This window comes from Mirounga leonina, unplaced genomic scaffold (genome assembly GCF_011800145.1).
Source record: "Mirounga leonina isolate KUSES-001 unplaced genomic scaffold, KU_Mleo_1.0 Mir_200, whole genome shotgun sequence".
Classification (NCBI taxonomy): Eukaryota; Metazoa; Chordata; class Mammalia; order Carnivora; family Phocidae; genus Mirounga; species Mirounga leonina.
The window spans coordinates 27,215,322-27,234,225 of record NW_023270503.1 but is presented as its reverse complement, the minus strand read 5'-3'; the positions used below and the strand labels follow the sequence as shown (position 1 = coordinate 27,234,225).

The 18,904-nt window shown below is 59.8% G+C and overlaps 3 protein-coding genes across 5 annotated transcripts; 2 read left to right on the top strand and 1 right to left on the bottom strand.

Annotated features, from left to right (window-relative positions):
• Positions 1–33: 33 nt before the first annotated feature.
• Positions 34–644, bottom strand: HSPB9 (heat shock protein family B (small) member 9). Its single transcript, XM_035027125.1, has one exon. The coding sequence runs from the start codon at positions 642–644 to the stop codon at positions 171–173; it is 474 nt and encodes a 157-aa protein (XP_034883016.1). The 3' UTR covers positions 34–170.
• A 1,266-nt stretch (positions 645–1,910) lies between these two features.
• On the top strand, positions 1,911–9,812 carry KAT2A (lysine acetyltransferase 2A). 2 transcript variants are annotated; one of them, XM_035027123.1, is made up of 18 exons: positions 1,911–2,314; positions 2,455–2,578; positions 2,916–3,061; positions 3,168–3,257; positions 3,546–3,727; positions 3,822–4,013; positions 4,862–4,968; positions 5,108–5,218; positions 5,311–5,447; positions 5,534–5,742; positions 5,930–6,056; positions 7,435–7,545; positions 7,992–8,135; positions 8,371–8,485; positions 8,577–8,613; positions 8,697–8,760; positions 8,889–8,973; positions 9,106–9,812. In XM_035027123.1, exons 1-18 carry the CDS (start codon positions 1,976–1,978, stop codon positions 9,297–9,299), a joined length of 2,514 nt encoding a protein of 837 aa, XP_034883014.1. In that variant the 5' UTR covers positions 1,911–1,975; the 3' UTR covers positions 9,300–9,812. The 2 variants fall into 2 exon arrangements, with proteins under 2 accessions (XP_034883014.1, XP_034883013.1); XM_035027122.1 differs by having other exon boundaries at positions 5,308–5,447.
• Positions 9,813–10,452: 640 nt separating this feature from the next.
• DHX58 (DExH-box helicase 58) lies at positions 10,453–18,637 on the top strand. 2 transcript variants are annotated; one of them, XM_035027121.1, is made up of 13 exons: positions 10,453–10,591; positions 10,788–10,956; positions 11,171–11,372; positions 11,766–11,956; positions 12,683–12,799; positions 13,386–13,512; positions 13,699–13,890; positions 14,482–14,735; positions 15,258–15,407; positions 15,495–15,656; positions 16,350–16,540; positions 17,622–17,718; positions 18,019–18,637. In XM_035027121.1, exons 2-13 carry the CDS (start codon positions 10,789–10,791, stop codon positions 18,202–18,204), a joined length of 2,037 nt encoding a protein of 678 aa, XP_034883012.1. In that variant the 5' UTR covers positions 10,453–10,591; position 10,788; the 3' UTR covers positions 18,205–18,637. The 2 variants fall into 2 exon arrangements, with proteins under 2 accessions (XP_034883012.1, XP_034883011.1); XM_035027120.1 differs by having other exon boundaries at positions 10,453–10,596.
• The last annotated feature ends 267 nt before the right edge of the window (positions 18,638–18,904 follow it).

Below are 18,904 nucleotides of genomic sequence, written 5' to 3'. Positions count from 1 at the left end.
CCAGGGCCGCAGAGGCCTGATTCTTGGTGGACCACCACCTTAAAGTGCCTTTCCTGCCTCCTGGGACCCCCCACTGGCCCTCTCTGTATCTCGTTACGCCTCAACCTCTGACCCCAGCCCCAAGAAAAGACCACAACACCGAGGCTGCTGCTGCTCACTACAGTGGTGGTTTACTGGGTCAGCCTAGGTTGGCACTTAGAGCCACGGCCCCGGACTCTCGGGGATGGGCCTTTTTGGGCTTCAGGGGAAGGCAGCGCCCGGCACGGGCCTCGGACGCACAGCTGGCCCAAGGGGGTCATGCTGCAGGTCATGGAGGCGGGATCCAGGTCCGGCGGTAGTTGCATCTGCCGCTGCACCCTCTGCGCCACGCGGTAGCCAGCCCCATCCGGGCTGCAGCCCTCCAGTTGTCGCTGGCCGGTCACCATCAGACATTGGCCGTCCACTTGCACCACCAGCTCCTCGGGGGTAAAGCCGTAGGCATCCACCTTCATCTGGAAGCCATCCTCTGCGTGGACGTTGTTCCGCACAGCCGCCGCATCGTCCCTGAGCAGCCGTACCGGCAGCGTGGCCACCTGGTTCTGTTCGGCGAGGGCCACGCTGGGACTGCGGCTCCCGCTGGGGAGACCGCTACCGACCCGCTGCATCCGAGGGCGCAACTGCTGTCCGAGGGAGCAACTGCTGTCCCAGGGCGCGTGGCGCTGGGCGTGGCGCTGGGCTCGCGACTGCGGCGCGCACACCCCGAGAGGCCCTTGCGCGGCCCCGCTCCGAGCAGCCTGGCTCGGCTCCCCTGGGGCCGGCCAGGGCGGTCCGCAACGCGAGTCCTGCCTCCACAGGTCAGGTTGTCAGCCGCCCTGGCGCGCCGCTGCTGCCCTTGTCCTGGCGCCTGCCCCTTTCTCAGGCCCTTCCCCAGCTCCGGGCTGTGAGGCACCTGCGTAGGCTGAGCTGGACGTGGAAGCCAGACCCTGGAGCGCTCGCCAGCACAGGGCAGGGACAAGATTGAGCCGCTGGGCTCTTGCCCTTCCAAGAATCGGGCCTGAGGACAAGAAGGATTGTCCCCTGAACAGAGCCAAGGGGTTGTGGCCATGGGGTCTTCCATTCTCCGAACGTCCTTTCTCTGACCCCCCACATGGGGCTTGGGAGGTGAACGCGGCTTCCTGGTTTCCTTCGTGCATCAGACCCTGGGTCTACTGTGGCAGGCTCAGGGCTGGGCTCTGGGGCAAAATGAAGACGCGGGCCCTGCCCTCGAGGTGCCCACAGTGTTAGGGGGAGAGCCACTCACATACACTAGGATGTGCCCTCCTTTACTTCTACCTCATCCTCATCTCGGTATCCTGCTTCGTGACCAGGGCCATCCTCTGGCGCTCAGTGCTTTTGTAACAATCCTTTGCTGCTGAAGTATAACGTTATACAAAAAAGTGCACCAGAGAGTACAACCGAATTATCCCACAGAGAGCACACCCGTGTAACCCCTTCACGGGTCAGGAAATGGAAGTGTTGCTTCTTAATCTCCGCTGTAGCTGCAATTCTATGTCTGCAGACGTGTGGGACAGGGCCGGGGTGGGCGTGGGAGGGGAATGTGCCGGGAAGCCTACACAACTCCAGACCCCAGGGCGGCACTTCTACCCCCAGGCTTGGGAGGTGGGCAGATTCCACGATTCCCCTCAACAGAAGCCTGTTTTCTCAGATGCTTCTCCAAGTCCCCAAGAAAACAGCAATCTTCACTATCCCGGAGGCCTTCAAAGAGAGATTAGAAGTCAGGAGGAGCCAATCTGGGGTAATGGCTCAGGCTTCACTTGCTTGTCTGGGACCCAAAAACAAGACAGAAAAGTCTGGAAGCTGGAGGCTAAGGGAGCGGCAGTGGAAGACTACAACTCCCATCATGCTCCGGTGCGGCGACGCCTGCGCACTGAGCGCCGGTTGCCCATGCGGCCCTAGGGCTGGGAGCGCCGCGCCGCGCTCCGCTGCGGGGGAGGCCATGGCGGAACCTTCCCAGGCCTCGACCCCGGCCCCGGCCACGCAGCCCCGTCCCCTTCAGTCTCCAGCCCCTGCCCCAACTCCGACTCCTGCCCCCAGCCCGGCTTCAGCCCCGACTCCGGCTCCCACTCCGGCACCAGCCCCCGCCCCAGCTGCAGCGCCAGCCGGCAGCACAGGGACTGGGGGTCCCGGGGTAGGAAGTGGGGGGACCGGGAGCGGAGGGGATCCGGCTCGACCTGGTCTGAGCCAGCAGCAGCGCGCCAGCCAGAGGAAGGCGCAAGTCCGGGGGCTGCCGCGCGCCAAGAAGCTTGAGAAGCTAGGGGTCTTCTCGGCTTGCAAGGTGGGGGCGGGGCCTGGGGTGAGAAGGGGGCGGGGCTTGGGGCATCCCGGGGCTCGGGTGGGAATGGGGGCAAATCTGTGGCTGGGGATCGGCTCCCCGTCCCCAGTTACAGGACTATTGACTGAGTCTTCTGCCGCCAGGCCAATGAAACCTGCAAGTGTAATGGCTGGAAAAACCCCAAGCCCCCCACTGCACCCCGCATGGACCTCCAGCAGCCAGCTGCCAACCTGAGCGAGCTGTGCCGCAGCTGTGAGCACCCCTTGGGTAAGGCAGGTAGTGCCCTTGGAGCTGGGGCGGGGGCAGGTGCAGGATCCTGCTTGGACAGGATGATTTAGGTGCCACAGAACTATATCTGTGGAGCCAAAAATGCCTCCTTAAGGAGGGATTGGGTTGGGAGCATGTATTCTCCCAAGGAAGAAACAGGAAATTTGCCAGCCCAGAAGAGACAGGGTCCACCCAAGGGCTCACGTAGGAGCAGCCAGTCTCATTGCTGGTCACACTGGTTGGAGGGACTGAGGCTGTAAATTGGCTGGTGATGAAGAGGGGCAGGGAGCTCTGGTGATGTTTCCATTCTTTCCAACCTTACCACCTATCCTTACAGCTGACCACGTGTCCCACCTGGAGAATGTGTCAGAGGATGAGATTAACCGGCTGCTGGGTATGGTGGTGGACGTGGAGAATCTGTTTATGTCTGTTCACAAAGAGGAGGACACAGACACTAAGCAGGTCTATTTCTACCTCTTCAAGGTGAGTTTCCTCCAAGTGAGTGTGAGTGAGCAAAGGAGGTGGGCCTGGGGAGTCTGCAGCTCCGAGCTCCACTGACCTCTACTCCTCCCCCTTCCTCTTCCTCTAGCTCCTGCGGAAATGCATCCTGCAGATGACCCGGCCTGTGGTGGAGGGCTCCCTGGGCAGTCCCCCATTTGAGAAGCCTAATATTGAGCAGGTGGGATGAGGAAGGTGGTAAGAGAATTGGGGGCATGTTGGAGGAGTAAGGAGCCTATGTTCCCCATCTTCCTCAAGCTGAGAACAAGGGATAGGTTCAGAGAAGGGAGGATGTTTTGGGCTCAAGAGGGGCGTGGGGATGGGAAGGGGTCAGGGTTTTTCTTCACAGAGAGCCCCAGAGTGAGAGGAGAGCTTTAGCCTGCCCTCAGGAAGCACCAGATTTTGGGTAAGAAACCCCTGTTGGCTGCTCACATCTCCTTCCTGGTCTTGTTCCCTGCCCACTTCTCAGGGTGTGCTGAACTTTGTGCAGTACAAGTTTAGTCATCTGGCTCCTCGGGAGCGGCAGACGATGTTTGAGCTCTCCAAGATGTTCCTGCTCTGCCTTAACTACTGGAAACTTGAGACACCTGCCCAGTTTCGGCAGCGGTCTCAGGCCGAGGATGTGGCTACCTACAAGGTCAATTATACCAGGTAGGCCTAGCCAGGGCCAGCAGGGGGGAGGCTTGGAGGCCCAGCCTGGGTCCAGCGTGTCCGTTCTCACCTCTCACCTCCCCGCTGCCCGCAGATGGCTTTGCTACTGCCACGTGCCCCAGAGCTGTGACAGCCTCCCCCGCTATGAGACCACTCACATCTTTGGGCGAAGCCTCCTCCGTTCCATCTTCACGGTGACCCGGCGGCAGTTGCTGGAGAAATTCCGGGTGGAGAAGGACAAGCTGGTGCCTGAGAAGAGGACCCTCATCCTCACCCACTTCCCAAAGTAAGGCTCGTTCTGGCCGATCAGGAGTTTTCCCCAAGTTCATATCCTCCCTGTTGTCCCCTTTTTTCCAGGAAGGCTTCCTGGAATGGTCCCTCCTTCCCCTCCATGAGCCTTCTGGGATCTGGGTGTCTACCTGGCAGACTTGTCTGGGGCCCAGATGCAACTTGCTGGCATTTGCCTTTGCGTGTACTAGTCTGGGGATGGCAGGTACATGGCCCGAGTGCTAACATTACCCCTGCCCATGCCCCTGGTAAATGTGACTAACTGTCTCCCACGGGGCCTGGACACGGCCTCAGAATCCTTCCCAGCACAGCGTGCCAAGAAACCAGAGTTCACGCTTGAGGTGAAACCCATTTCCACTCCTACTGTAGTCCTTTCTGTAAGATTTCCCTCCCTTCTGCTACACCTTCCTCTCGTTTTAAACCTGGCTCATAGCTTCCCAGTTTAACAAGCCTCCACTGACTAACGCAGGCCTTTCAGGGCCCCTTCTGCCGCCAGCTGGGAATATGAGATGGCAGGAGGGGATACTGAGGCCCAGGGTGAATTGTGCCCTTGGCCCCATAGTTCAGGATGGCACCAGCTCAGACCCTGTCCCCATGTGCTGCACACCATGGCAAACTGGGCCTCTGATCTCTGTCCTGGACTGCCCTGTTCTGCCTTTGACTAGGGGCTCCCAAGAGGCCGGAGACTGCGTCTCCCCCTAGTCTGAAGCCTGCCTCCGTTCTTCGGCTCCCAGTTCCCTGACAACAGGGTCTCTTTGACCTTCCTCCAGTTCTTCTGGTGTCTGGCCCAGGCTACTGCCTTGGTTGGAGGACAGAGTTGCGAGACAGCCTGTACCCTCCCCACAGATTCCTGTCCATGCTGGAGGAGGAGATCTATGGGGCAAACTCTCCGATCTGGGAGTCCAGCTTCACCATGCCACCCTCAGAGGGGACCCAGCTGGTGCCCAGGCCGGGTATGTGCCGCAGCAGGCTCTTCAGGCTCTCAGCTTGGCCTCCATGGGGACATGCAGGAGGGTGTGTCTGGGGGGGGTTCCTTTTTGGGACCACCACCACCTGTGACCCCCCCCACCCCCTGATTTCACTCCCTCTCAGCTACAGTTAGCGCGGCAGTCGTTCCCAATGCCCCCATCTTCAGCCCCACCATGGGTGGAGGCAGCAACAGCTCCTTGAGCCTGGATTCTGGAGGGGCCGAGCCCATGCCAGGTGGGTACTTGACCCCTTACCTCTGACTCTCGTTCAGCCCTCCCCTAACCTTTCTTGCTGTCCACCGGAGACCCTGCCAACCTTCCCAGCAGGTGAGAAGAGGAAGCTCCCAGAGAACCTGACCCTGGAGGATGCCAAGCGGCTTCGCGTAATGGGCGACATCCCTATGGAGCTGGTCAACGAGGTCATGCTCACCATCACTGACCCTGCCGCCATGCTGGGGCCTGAGGTGGGGCAGCCCGGCTCCCGAACCGTGTGGGGAGGGGGCCTCGCCAGTCTGAGGCCCCAGCTCACCACCTCTCCTCTGGTGCCCAGACGAGCCTGCTGTCAGCCAATGCAGCCCGGGACGAGACTGCCCGCCTGGAGGAACGCCGCGGCATCATCGAGTTCCACGTCATCGGCAACTCGCTGACGCCCAAGGCCAACCGGCGCGTGTTGCTCTGGCTTGTGGGGCTACAGAACGTGTTCTCCCACCAGCTGCCGCGCATGCCCAAGGAGTACATCGCCCGCCTCGTCTTTGACCCGTGCGTCCCCAGAAGAGCCCCAACCCGGGGACGCCACGCCTGTCCTCTGCCCCGACCCCTGCAACCTGTGGGAATGCTTGCTCCTCCCCTCCCAGCACTAAATACAGCCTGGGCCTCTCAGGCTGTAGGGCCCTGGGCGGCATCTGGGGAACAGGTAGGGGCAGTGACCAGTCCCCTCTCCCCTTAGGAAGCACAAGACTCTGGCCTTGATCAAGGATGGGCGGGTCATCGGTGGGATCTGCTTCCGCATGTTTCCCACTCAGGGCTTCACGGAGATTGTCTTCTGCGCCGTCACCTCAAATGAGCAGGTCAAGGTGAGTGCGTGTTCCTGGCCCCAGCCCCATCCCACCATGTGCTCCGGAGTTTGTGCTGGGTGGAGTTTGTGCTGGGTCCGAGCCGCTGTCTCCCGCTCTTCTTTCAGTGGCCAGGCAGTTCCTCACAGCCCCACAAGGTGGCAGTCGTCCTTTGGTAACTGCATTAAGGAAACACTTGTTGACAAATAGAGTTCCAAAATCAATACTGCCCTTATTTTATTTTTTTTTAAGATTTATTTATTTATTTTAGAGAGAGCTTGTGAGCACACAAGCAGGGGGAGGGGCAGAGGGAGAGGAAGAGACTCTCAACCAGACTCCCTGCTGAGCACAGAGCCTGATGCAGGGCTTGATCTCACGACCCTGAGATCACGACCTGAACCGAAATCAAGAGTTGGCCACTTAACTGACTGAACCATCCAGGCGCCCCAGCTTTTTATTTTTTAAAAAAAGATCTTATTGATTTATTTTAGAGATAGAGAGCATGCGAGCATGAGTAGGGGTTGGGGGGGAAGGAAGGAGCAGAGGGAGAGGGACAAGCAGACTCTGAGCTGAGCACAGAGCCCAACTTGGGGCTCGATCTCACGACCCTGAGATCACGACCTGAGCCGAAATCAAGAGTTGGCCACTTAACCAACTGAGCCACCCAGGCACCCCTATCGGTAACGCTTTAATTTAATTTATTATTTTTTTCAATAACACTTTTAAATGCACCTGAATTTCCTTGATCACAAGAACATTCACATACACTGGGAAGTTAATAATCTTTTATCAGCCTTGCGCTGGGTGATAGTCCTGGGTTCTGTCCTTGAATTGGCCCAACAGACCACAACCCACAGCTGGTAGGGTCCCCGGTTCTGGTTTATGTAAGCCAGATTTGCATGGTGCCCCTAGGTCTTGACGTGTGTGAGAGATGCTCGCTCTTCAGGGTTCAGATCTGAAATGACTAGGGCCCTTGTGATTCTTCTTTCCCTTTCCCCCTAATTCTGAGGCCCAGGAACTGGGAACCAAGTGGCATGTGGATGGCAACTTCCTGGTTGGGATTTCAGTCCTGGCCTTACCGTGGCTGGCTGGCTGACCTTGGACACATTTCCTAACATAGCTGAGTTTCAGATTTGTTTTTTTTCTGTAAAATGGTGATAAAAATATTTTATCTTATGGATTAACTTGAGAGGTGGTCTGTAAAGTACCAGGCATCACACGAGGTCGACAGTAAGCACTTAGAAACCCAGTGTCCTTCACTTTCTTCCTACAGACGCCCCTTCCTCTGCCAGTTGCCTTTCGTCCTCCCTGTCCTGGGTCCCCGGGCTGTCCCGTTCTCCTATCCAGTCTGCTCTCCGCTCTGGGCCCCTCTGCTAAGCCCTGCTCCCCTCCCCCGCAGGGCTATGGGACTCACCTGATGAACCACCTGAAGGAGTATCATATCAAACACAACATTCTTTACTTCCTCACCTACGCAGATGAGTATGCCATTGGCTACTTCAAAAAGCAGGTGACCCTCGCCTCCGCCCACACTTGCCTGCTGCCTGGGGTTAGGGGTCATTCTAGCCCGCTGGTGTGGATGGGATGGGGTGGGATGCTCCCTGCTCCATCCGGCACCTGCACCTACAGCACCTACGGGGAAGTCTTCCGCGCCCATCTGCAGGCCTCCTGCTGCCGTCCCAGTGAGGAGGAGGGGCCTGCAGGGCAGTGCTGCAGGCTGGAAGAACTGGGAGGCTCTGGATGGGGGAGGGGGAGGGCGCCGCTGACCTGGAACCTTTCTGGGGACAGATTGAGCCCACACAACACAGAGCATTGTACCAGCTACCGCAGAAGGTGATCTGGGAACGGGAGAAGGGGACACGGCCCGCACAGCCCCTCAGGGGGCTTCCGGGGGAGGGGTCATTCAAGTTGGAAGGGCCTTGCTGACGGATCGGGTCATAACTGTCCACTCCCTAGGGCTTCTCCAAGGACATCAAAGTGCCCAAGAGCCGCTACCTGGGCTACATTAAGGACTATGAGGGTGCAACGCTGATGGAGTGTGAGCTGAATCCCCGGATCCCCTACACGGAGCTGTCCCACATCATCAAAAAGCAGAAGGAGGTGTGTGTGTGTGCACGCACTCAACCCTGGGGCTTTTCATGTGCACGTGGGGGTGAGCACACGTGTGGATGTGTGCCACATGTACGTGCACGTGTGAGATGGGCGTGGGCCAGGATCTTGGTTCTTGCTTTGCCTCTCAGGGAAGTTAGGAGGTCAGGGGCAGGGCCTCTGACTGTGGCCCTGGGAGGGTTGCTCCTGGGGCTGGAGTTGGCCCCTCAGACCCTGCCTTCCTCAGATCATCAAGAAGCTGATTGAGCGCAAGCAGGCCCAGATCCGAAAGGTCTACCCGGGGCTCAGCTGCTTCAAGGAGGGTGTGAGGCAGATCCCTGTGGAGAGTGTCCCCGGCATTCGTGAGCAGGGGTCTTGGGCGGGGAGGGGGTACCCTGCTTGGGGTGTGTCTTCAGATTCTTAGGGATGCTCTCCCCACGCCCCACTTTGCAGGAGAGACGGGCTGGAAGCCACTGGGGAAGGAGAAGGGGTGAGTGTTGTGGGGGTGGAGGGGGAGGGTTTTGCGGGAGGCAGAAGGACCAAGGGCCTCAGACGTGGCGTCTCTCGCCCCAGGAAGGAGCTGAAGGATCCAGACCAGCTCTACACAACCCTCAAAAACTTGCTGGCCCAGATCAAGGTGGGGAGACGAGGTTCCGTCCCGGGGGTCCCTGCACCAGTGGCTACGACCCCTTCTGGGGTGGGTGGTGCTCACAGGCTGGGCTGGGGGCGCAGTGGGCCCGGCTCCAGCTCGGCTTTCCTGTGCAGTCGCACCCCAGCGCCTGGCCCTTCATGGAGCCCGTGAAGAAGTCCGAGGCCCCTGACTACTACGAGGTCATCCGCTTCCCTATCGGTGAGCACGCTCCATCCCGACCCCGTCCTGCCACTGCCGCCCCCCCCCATCTACTCCTGCCTTCCCTGGGCCCCACGGCCCCCCGCTCCCCGCGGCCTCCTGAAAGCACGCGCTTGCCCCCTGCTGTGCCAGACCTGAAGACCATGACGGAGCGACTGCGCAGCCGCTACTACGTCACCCGCAAGCTCTTCGTGGCCGACCTGCAGCGCGTCATCGCCAACTGCCGCGAGTACAACCCTCCAGACAGCGAGTACTGCCGCTGCGCCAGCGCCCTGGAGAAGTTCTTCTACTTCAAGCTCAAGGAGGGGGGGCTCATCGACAAGTAGCGCCTGGCTTTGGGCCGCAGCCCCGACCTGGACTGTCTCCGCCTCGGGTTCTGATCCGATTGCGAGGGGCGGCCCTGGCGCCCACGTGCCTCTCAGCTTGAGACACTCCAGCCCCCGGGCCCTGCAGCCCTTTCTGGATCCGCGGGCGCCCCCACGCCTGCAGGCTGAGCTTTCGTCGTATCTGGCCTTGGGGAGGGGTCTCCGGGGGCTGGGGTTCAGCCCCTCTGAAGTGGCTGGTGGCTAAGGATAAGCCCTGCCCAGCCCCGGTGGCCCCCAGCCCTGTCCCCACAGAGCCGTGGAGTCTAGCCCACTGTTTCCTCAAGGGTCGGGACTGCCCATTTTAGCTTGAGGGAGGGGGCTCCAGTGTTTGGAAGTCCAACTGGGACTGGAGGGGCCAAGCCTCACCCCTCACCCTGCACTGTTCTGTCTGTCCCCCAGGGGTGGGGGGCCTGGGGACCATTTCCTGGCATTAATCCCTCAGAGGGAACAATAAAGCTCTTTTTTTTTTCTCTGTGTGATTGTTTCTTTAGTAGTGTCCTCAGCTTTAGCAGGTTGACCCTGTTCCTGCCTGGACCTCCTGCAGAACTGGAGCCTATTAAACCTCAGATGGATGGGGCACCTGGCTGGCTCATGATCCCGGGGTCCTGGGATCGAGCCCCACATCGGGCTCCCTGCTCAGAGGGAAGCCTGCTTCTCCCTCTCCCACTCCCCCTGCTTGTGCTCTCTCGCTCTCAAATAAATAAAATCTTACAAAAAAACCACAACAACTCAGATGGTGCTGGGGCCACCCTCCCCAGCCAGCTTCCTGCCTAGTCCCGTGCTCCTGGGGTGATGGCACGTGCAGTGCTGCAGCCCCCATTTCTCCCCACTGCTGGCTGCTCCTGGTCCAGGTGTGGGGGCTGCAGGGGTCCCAGTCTCCACCTGGCCGCCTTGCCCTGCCTGGACATGGTTGCAGCTGGTTCAAAAGGAGTGGAGGCGGGGCGGGGTGGCGGGGCGGGGTGGCGGAGACTGGGCTCTCAGGGGAGGGGCCTGTAGGACCCAGGAGGAGGGAAAGGGTGCTTTCCAGCAGCTTTTCTGGGGGAGGGGGACAGAGCGGGGAAGGGGAAGAAGGGGAAAGGAGATTGCTAAGGTTGAGCTCTGCCCGAGTTAACTCCTCCCACAGTTTCAGTTTCTGTTTTCGATTTCAGCACAGCCCAGTGGCACCCGGCTCGGCTCAGAGCTGAGCTAAGCGGGCCACCCTCGGCACCTCAGCGCCTCGGCAGGTGTTGCAGATAAGAACCGACAGGGCAGAAGTCAGGTGTAGTTTGTGTTACTCCCACCTGTCTTGGCCAGATCAGGTTCCTGGTAGATCCTTTCCGTGCCCTCCCCCACCTCCCTCAAGCCGGATGGGGAGGTCTCTGCACAAGACGGCTTGCCAGGAATGGGGAGGGGGCCGGGCTTGGGAGGTGGCCAGGTGGGCCAGGGGTCTGACTTTCCTTCCCTTCTCAGAATGGAGCTGCGACCCTACCAGTGGGAGGTGATCATGCCTGCCCTGGAGGGCAAGAATATCATCGTATGGCTGCCCACGGGGGCTGGGAAGACCCGGGCGGCTGCTTATGTGGCCAAGAGGCATCTAGAGACTGTGGACCGAGCCAAGGTGGTTGTACTGGTCAACCGGGTGAGTAGCCCGCACTCCCCTTGCTGGGGCCTCAGCTCCTCAGGTGTCTCCCAAGACCCTCCAGAACTCAGGAGCTGCTGTGGTCATCTCTAAGCTCACCTGCCTTTTCCCCCATTCCTGCCCCCAGCCAAGTCCTGGGGGGTCAGCTTGCCTCCTCCCCATCCCCCTTGCCCCCAGCCCAGCTTCCTCTCTGCACCTCATTCTGCATTGGCAGGTGCACCTGGTAAGCCAGCATCGTGAGGAGTTCAGCCGCATGCTGGACAAATGCTGGGCCATTATAACCCTGAGTGGGGACATGGGGCCACGAGCTGGCTTTGGCCACCTGGCCCGGAGCCATGATCTGATCATCTGCACAGCTGAGCTGCTACAGATGGCGCTGACCAGCCCCGAGGAGGAGGAGCACGTGGAGCTCAATGGTGAGGGCTGTGAGCGAGGGCGGAGAGTATGCCCCTGAGGCACCCTACCTGCAACCCCCAGGGCACCTCTTCTGGTAGAGCTGTTGGGACATTTGGAGGCAGTGAAGGGTTCCCCATTCACCAAACCCTAGCATATGGCCTCGTAGAAGTAGGCCTGGCTATGGTGCGGGATCTTGGGCAAGTCCCCCCAACCACCACCACCGCTGAGCCTCAGTTGACTAATCTGTAAAATGGAGGTAGGTCACCCCTGCCTAGGCTGCTCTCTGGAGCCTGGCTGCAAGTTGTAAAAGGAGGAAGGAGTGAGATGACCTGTGGGGGCTACATGCAGAAAAGCTTATGGGGGAGGAAGGGCTTTGCAGATGTCGGTCACAGCCTTGCCCCATGTGTCCCCAGCCTTCTCCCTGCTCGTGGTGGATGAGTGTCACCACACGCACAAAGACACCGTCTACAACATCATCCTGAGCCGGTACCTAGAGCATAAACTCCAGAGGACACGGCCCCTGCCCCAGGTGCTGGGTCTCACAGCCTCCCCAGGCACTGGTGGGGCCTCCACGCTTAATGGGGCCATTGACCACATCCTGCAGGTCAGCTGGGCCCCTGTGACCCCGCCCCCCCCCCCCCCCGCCCCCCCCCCCCCCGCCCCCCGGCCTGCCTCTCGCCCAGCAGCCCTCCCCAGGCTCTCCCAGGCTCTTAACTCCAGCCTCCAGTGGCTTCTCACTGAGCTTCGGTTAGGTTAGACCCCACCCTCTATACGGTGGCTTAACAAAGTTCCATGGGACCCAGCCCTGCCTACCTCTCCAACCTCATTTTCCCCACACCTCACTCCTACTCTGCCAGCCTTCTCTCTGGATCTTGAGCATATCACATCCTTCTCGGGACCTTTGTGCTCACCGTTCCTTTTGCCCTGAATGCCCTTCCCCCTGCACTTGACCTGTCTGGCTCCTTCCTGTCATTCAGGGAACAGCTTAAATGTCACCTCCTCAGAGTCTTCCCTGGTCACCCCCACAGCATGTCCCGTCATCCAGTTTTGTCTTCAGAGCTCATTAATACTGCCTGAAACCCTCCCATTCTGTTACTCTTTACTGGTTTATCACCTGTCTCCCCAACTCCAAAGTAAGACTCTGGATCCCCACTACCTACCACAGCACTGGGCACAGAGAGGGCGAGCAATAAATATTTGTTGAGTAAATGAATCCCCACTTCCAGTGGCCCCGCTCAATTGCAGCTGGGATCTACCCTGTCTCAGAGCTCTGCCCATTGTCCTCAGAGGGCTCTCCCCCATTCGCGTGAACCCCTTTCTCTTGCCCCAGCTCTGTGCCAACCTGGACACGTGGCGCATCATGTCACCGCAGACCTACCGCCCCCAGCTGCAGGAGCACAGCCCTCAGCCCTGCAAACAGTACAACCTCTGCTGCAGGCGCAGTCAGGTGAGTGGAAGGCGGGGTGGGAGTGGAGGTGGGGTCTGGTGTGAAGGTAGGGCACCTGGCCTTGAGCCCTGCCTCCACCCCCACGAGCTCCGTGACTTCCGGTTACTTGCTTATTTCTCTGAGTCTCTCTTTCTCCGTTCTGTGAAATGGGGAAGATGCAGCCCGTGCCCACAGCCTGCTGTTTGGTTTGACTCCGAGGCCTCTGGGGGCATCTGTAGAAACCCCGCGGGGTGCTTCGCGAACCACACACCTCGGGCCCTCTGTGCTGAGGCTGTCGGGCGGCGCAGACTCTGGCGTCTGCTGGGGCAAGGCCGCACAGGGATTAGACATCGCTGTGCTCAGGCCAGAGGTCAAGGGCGCGGAGGAGGTGGAGGCAGAGCAGGAGCCGGGGCAGGCACCTGACCCCAGCCTCCAGCGGGGCCTCCTTCACAGCCCAGTGGGCTTCTCTCTGGAGCTCCTCTTCTCAAACCCCGACGCGGCAGCGGGAGCCCTGCAGCTTCAAGCGGAGATCAGCGCCCTCACTGGGTGCTCACTGCCCCCCACCCGCACGTGTGTGGGAATCCCTTCACGCCCCCTTCCCACCCAGGACCCGTTTGGGGACACACTGAAGAAGCTCATGGACCGAATCCACAACCGCCTGGAGATGCCCGAGTTGAGCCAGGACTACGGGACGCAGAATTACGAGCAGCAGGTGGTGGAGCTGAGCCAGGCTGGTGAGAGGGGCCGTCCGCGCGGGGCGGGGTGGGGGCGAGGAGGCCCGGACGTGCCTTGGTGAAGCCTTTTGGGGCGGAGCTCGGCCTCTCGGGGGGCGGAGTCTAGGCGGGAGGAGGCCTGAGGGGCGTGGCCGCTCAGGCCCTGTGCGCCCCCTCCCTCCCTCCCTCCCTCCCGCGCGTCCGCAGCGGCCGAGGCCGGCCTCCAGCAGCGCCGGGTGTACGCTCTTCACCTGCGGCGCTACAACGATGCGCTGCTCGTCCACGACACGGTCCGTCCTGTGGACGCCCTGGACTCGCTGCGGGATTTCTACGACAGGGAGCGCGCCGCGAAGACCCAGGTTTTGCAGGCCGAGCGCTGGCTGCTGGCGCTGTTCGATGGTGAGGCTCGCGGGAACTGGACTAGACCAGGGCATCGGCGCCAACACAGGTTGGCAAGGGGCCAACGAGGGTCCTGGGACCCTGTATTTCTAACCGAGGGTCAAGGCGGTGGATAGGACAAAAGACGTATGCCCTCATTTGTGAAGGGTTGCGTAGACATGAAAACTAATTCATTTAGTTGGGGGACTGTCCCTTGAAAGTCTGGGGTGTGTGGTACCTTTAAGCTGGGAAAGGGAGGTGGTCAGAGAGTGGCATTTGAGGCTAGAGGCCTCAGCAAGCCTGAGGGGCGGGGCAAGGATCTTTCTGAAGGGACCTGAGGTTGAGTTAATCCTGGGTAGCTGAGGTCCGAGGTATGTCTGCTAAGAAATCTATACTGTAGGCCCCTGGTGTCAGGCTGGCTGGGTGGGCAGAGCGTGTCCTTGAATGTTGTCTTGGTGCCGCTCGGGGGGAATTGGGAGCAGATATCCTCAGGCTCCCTCTACACCCCCACCCCCCTGCAATCCTGTCCCCGTGGGCCACACCCTCTCCCATGCATGCCGTGCCCACATCCAGGCTTGAATCCCGTGCCTCTGTTTTGGGCTTTTCTGGCAGATTACAAGAATGAGCTGGCCCACCTGGCAACATGCAGCCTGGAGAATCCAAAACTGGAGATGCTAGAACAGATCCTGCGGGAGCAGTTTGGGAGCAGCGACAGCGCCCGGGGCATCATCTTCACCCAGACCCGCCAGAGCGCTCACTCTCTCCTGCTTTGGCTCCGGCAGCAGCCGGGCCTGCAGACCGTGGACATGAGGGCTGACCTGCTGATCGGCGCAGGGAACAGTAGCCAGAACAGCCATATGACCCAGGTGTGGGCTTTGAGGAAAGGAGCTGGCACTGGGGGAGTTCCTAGAGGGGAAGGGGTGGGGATAGAGTCTTTACAGAGCTATGGGGGACTGATTTCCCCAGGCAGAGGGCAGAGAACTGGGGGGGAAGAGGTGGACACTGAGATCCCCAGGACTGGAGGTTTTCCTAGTCTAGCGGTCCCTGCGGACAGAGAGACTGAAGCTTGGGGGATCTGCAGGGAAAGAGATAAGTGATGTTTTCAGGACAGAGGATCAGAGGTCTGGGGTCCCTTGCTGGAGAAGAATAGGCCCTGAGACCTCCTAGCGTGGACAGGTGGGGGCCCTAAAGAGTCTGTAGGGGAGATGGGGGTTAGGTGATTGGTCCACTGGCAAGACAGGCAAGGTCCTGGGGGTAGTGGTGGAGACTCAGGCTCCCTAGGAAAAGGGGCCAAAGGGGCCAAACTCGTTGAACCACGTGAGGCTGGGCTGGCGGGAGGGCAGGCAACCCACTTGGTGTACCATCCTCTTTCTCTTCTCCCACCCCAGAGAGACCAGCAAGAAGTGATCCGGAAGTTCCGGGTTGGCACCCTGAACCTCCTGGTGGCCACAAGTGTGGCAGAAGAGGGACTGGACATCCCCCAGTGCAACGTGGTGGTACGCTATGGGCTCCTGACCAACGAGATCTCCATGGTCCAGGTGCGTGAACCCTGTGTCGCCAACAGCCTGCAAAGATCTTTGTGGGACCCTAGGCCCACTCAGGCCCCTTGCTATCTGCTTCCTCAGGCCAGGGGCCGCGCCCGGGCTGGTCAGAGTATATACTCTTTTGTGGCAACCCAAGGCAGCCGGGAGCTGCGGCGGGAGCTGACCAATGAGGTGCTGGAGACGCTGATGGAGCGGGCCGTGGCTACCGTGCAGAAGATGGACCAGGCCGAGTACCAGGCCAAGGTCTGCGGGCAGCCTGCACGCCGTGTGGGCCAGGGGGTGGGAGGGTGGGGGTGCTGAGGATGCTCTGCCTGGAAGGTCTCTGGCTGCACACACACACCCCTGCTTCCCCTTTCTCTGGGGGCTAACGTGGCCCACCTGGGGAGGTGTGAATGGAGGGGAGGTTAGAGGCCAAGGGTGGGGCTGCCTGGGAAGGCAGTGGCTCCTCACCAAATACTTTGTGTATCTGTGAGAGCTGCCTTACGATCCTTCCAGCACCGGGCAGGGGGAAACAAAGTCACGTGCACAGAATAAGCCCAGAACCAGGACTTAAATCAGTTTCCCCTGAGGCAGGGTCACCGTCGTCCAGCTTCACCCAGGACGATCCCTGTGTACCCCTGTCATCCCAGCATAATTATTAGTGATGCCCCATGTGAGATTCAAAGAAGCAGCTTTGCACAAGATCCTCCAAAGACGAGGCAGAGACTCGGCCACAAAGCTCACCCTGCTCCCAACATTGCCCCTGCTCCATATTCTTTTTCTCCACAGAGCTGCTTCTCGAAGCTCCAGGGAGAGTTGAGGGAAGTCCCTTCTGGGTACTATGATCTGAGGTCTTTGCGAGCCCTTAGACCCTGAGAGCATTCCAGGGGTCAGGCCTGGGGGGCCCTAGCTCTGCCCAGTGTCCCCAGCTCTGTCTGGTGTCCCCTCTGACTCCAGATCCGGGACCTACAGCGGGCAGCTATGGTCAAGCGGGCAGCCCGGGCAGCCCAGCGGGAGAATCAGCGGCAGCAGTTCCTGGCCGAACAGGTGCAGCTCCTCTGTGTCAACTGCATGGTGGCCGTGGGCCACGGGAGCGACCTGCGGAAGGTGGAGGATGCCCACCACGTCAATGTGAACCCCAACTTCTCGTGAGACCAGGGGAAGGGGCTGGCAGGATGAGAGGGAGGGAGGGGTGTGATGGGGGACAGAGAACTCCTCCCATCCAGACCGTGCTCTGAGGGTTTGGGAGCCGAAATGGCATTTTGACAGGTACCGAGTCTGCATTTTCAAGAGGCTGGTTAGACAGGTTTTATCACCACCCCATTTTGCAGGCTCAGAGAGGCGAAAGGACTTGTCCAGGCTCCCACAGCCACTGTGTAGTTGAGCGAGAGTTGGAGTTCAGGACACCAAATGCTGAGATGCCACGAACTGGGCTCTCCGCGCCCCCCCCCCCCGTCCCACCTACTCTGAAGACAGAGGGGCTGCTTGTCCCTGAGCCATCCTCTCATCCTCTGTCCCCTAGAGGGTAACCTTCCCCCACCCTCCATCCGTCCATCCACTCATTAAGTATTTACTAGGGAGCCACTCTATGCCAGGCCATGGGGCCAAGGATCTGCACACCAGCTTCTCTCATTTAAGGAGGCAGCATTTCAGCGGGGTCTTGCAGGACAGATCGGGCTGGAAGGTGGGATGAGCCCAGGCAGGGATGATGTACCAGCGTGGCCTCTGGCTGGCTTGAGTGGGAAGGACCGTGAAGGATGAGACTCTGAGGAAGACAGGCTGGCCTGTGGAGAGCCGCCAGGGTCAGGCCTGGAAGTCCAGCCTCATCCCATAGGCAGTGAGGAAGGAGTCTTGGGTGGGTTTTGAGCAAGGGAACGTCAAGGTCAGATTTACATTTTTAGAAGATCACCCTGGCAGTTGGCAGAAGGACGGTGTGGGTTGGGAGTGAGGATGGAATGGGATGGAAGTGGTGGAGCTGGGAGATCCGCTGGGGGACTGTGGGAATCATCTGGGTGGGTGTTGCCGAGGCCTGAACGTGAGCAGAGGGTACGCAATGAAGCTGCACGGGCAGAGCTTATTGGAGGGCGGATCTCCTGGCTCTGGGAGGTCTCTGTGCCTCTTGGGCAGGCAGAAGAGCCCGAGGCCCAGGTAGAGGCCCAGCAAGCAGGAGGGTGCGAGCTCGGGGGTGATGGGGGGGTGTCATGAGGACTGACTCCCATTCCCCTCCAGGATCTACTACACTGTCTCCCGAGGGGCTGTAGTCATTGACAGAGTCTTCAAGGACTGGAGGCCTGGGGGTACCATTCACTGCAGGAACTGTGGGGAGGTAAGTGTTGGGGCCATGACCCTTAACAACAGTCTTCAGAAGTCCCCAGTCTGAGAGAGGAGGCCCAGCCTTCTGCCATCAGGACACCCTCCCTGTGATGGGGGAAGCAGCTTCCGCCCCAGGAGCCCCCAGTCAGAGGAGAGAGATCGAACTGCTATCTTCGGGAGCCCGCGGTGTGATTGGGGAGACAGCTCTGAGGTGGGAGACACAGGCCCTGCATTCATGGATCTTCCACCTTGAGGAGAGAAGCCCAGTCTGAGGACAGTGACCCCAACCCAGCCTTCTCTGTTCCATCCTCAGGCCTGGGGTCTGCAGATGATCTACAAGTCAGTGAAGCTGCCGGCGCTCAGGGTCCGCAGCATGCTTCTAGAGACACCCCGAGGGAGAGTCCAGGCCAAGAAGTGGTCCCGCGTGCCCTTCCCAGTGGCTGACTTCGACTATCTGCAGCACTGTGCCCAGAACCTGGCCGACCTCTCCCTGGACTGAGCACCTTGTCCCTGCAGTGCCCGCCTCAGGCTGCAGGGGGCAGGAGAAGCCGCAGCCGCTGTCTTCCCCTGGGCAAAGCCTGCCTCCAAGCCCCTCCCGCCTGAGTCATCAGCTTGGGGGTGTGTGGGGGGGTGGGGGTGGGGTGGGTGGCATGCTGACCAGCCACAGCGGAACCTGGGGCGCCCAGGCTGGCTCAGACTCCCACACTAGGGAAGCAGCTCGGCCCCAGGTCCCCCCTCACACCCACAGACACCCAAATGCACTAGATGGAGGGAGAGGTTGGGGGGATTGGGAGGGAAACTGGGGCAGGAAGCTGGCCACACTCTACTAGCAATGAACACAGTTTCCCGTGACCCCTTGACATTCCTTCCCTTCAATTTTTTCAGGTTCCTCATAAATTGAAAATAAACTAGTAGAAAATTGCTATAGAAAAGATGTGGTGGGGTGCCCAGGTGGCTCAGTCGGTTAAGCGACTGCCTTCGGCTCAGGTCGTGATCCTGGAGTCCCGGGATCAAGTCCCGCATCGGGCTCCCTGCTCGGCGGGGAGGCTGCTTCTCCCTCTCTTCCCTGCTCGTGCTCTCTCTCGCTATCTCCGTCTCTCTCTCAAATAAAATCTTAAAAAAAAAAAGTATTTTAAAAATAGATTTGTTGAGGTATAATTGACATAAAATACACTGTACATATTTATAGTATACAGTTT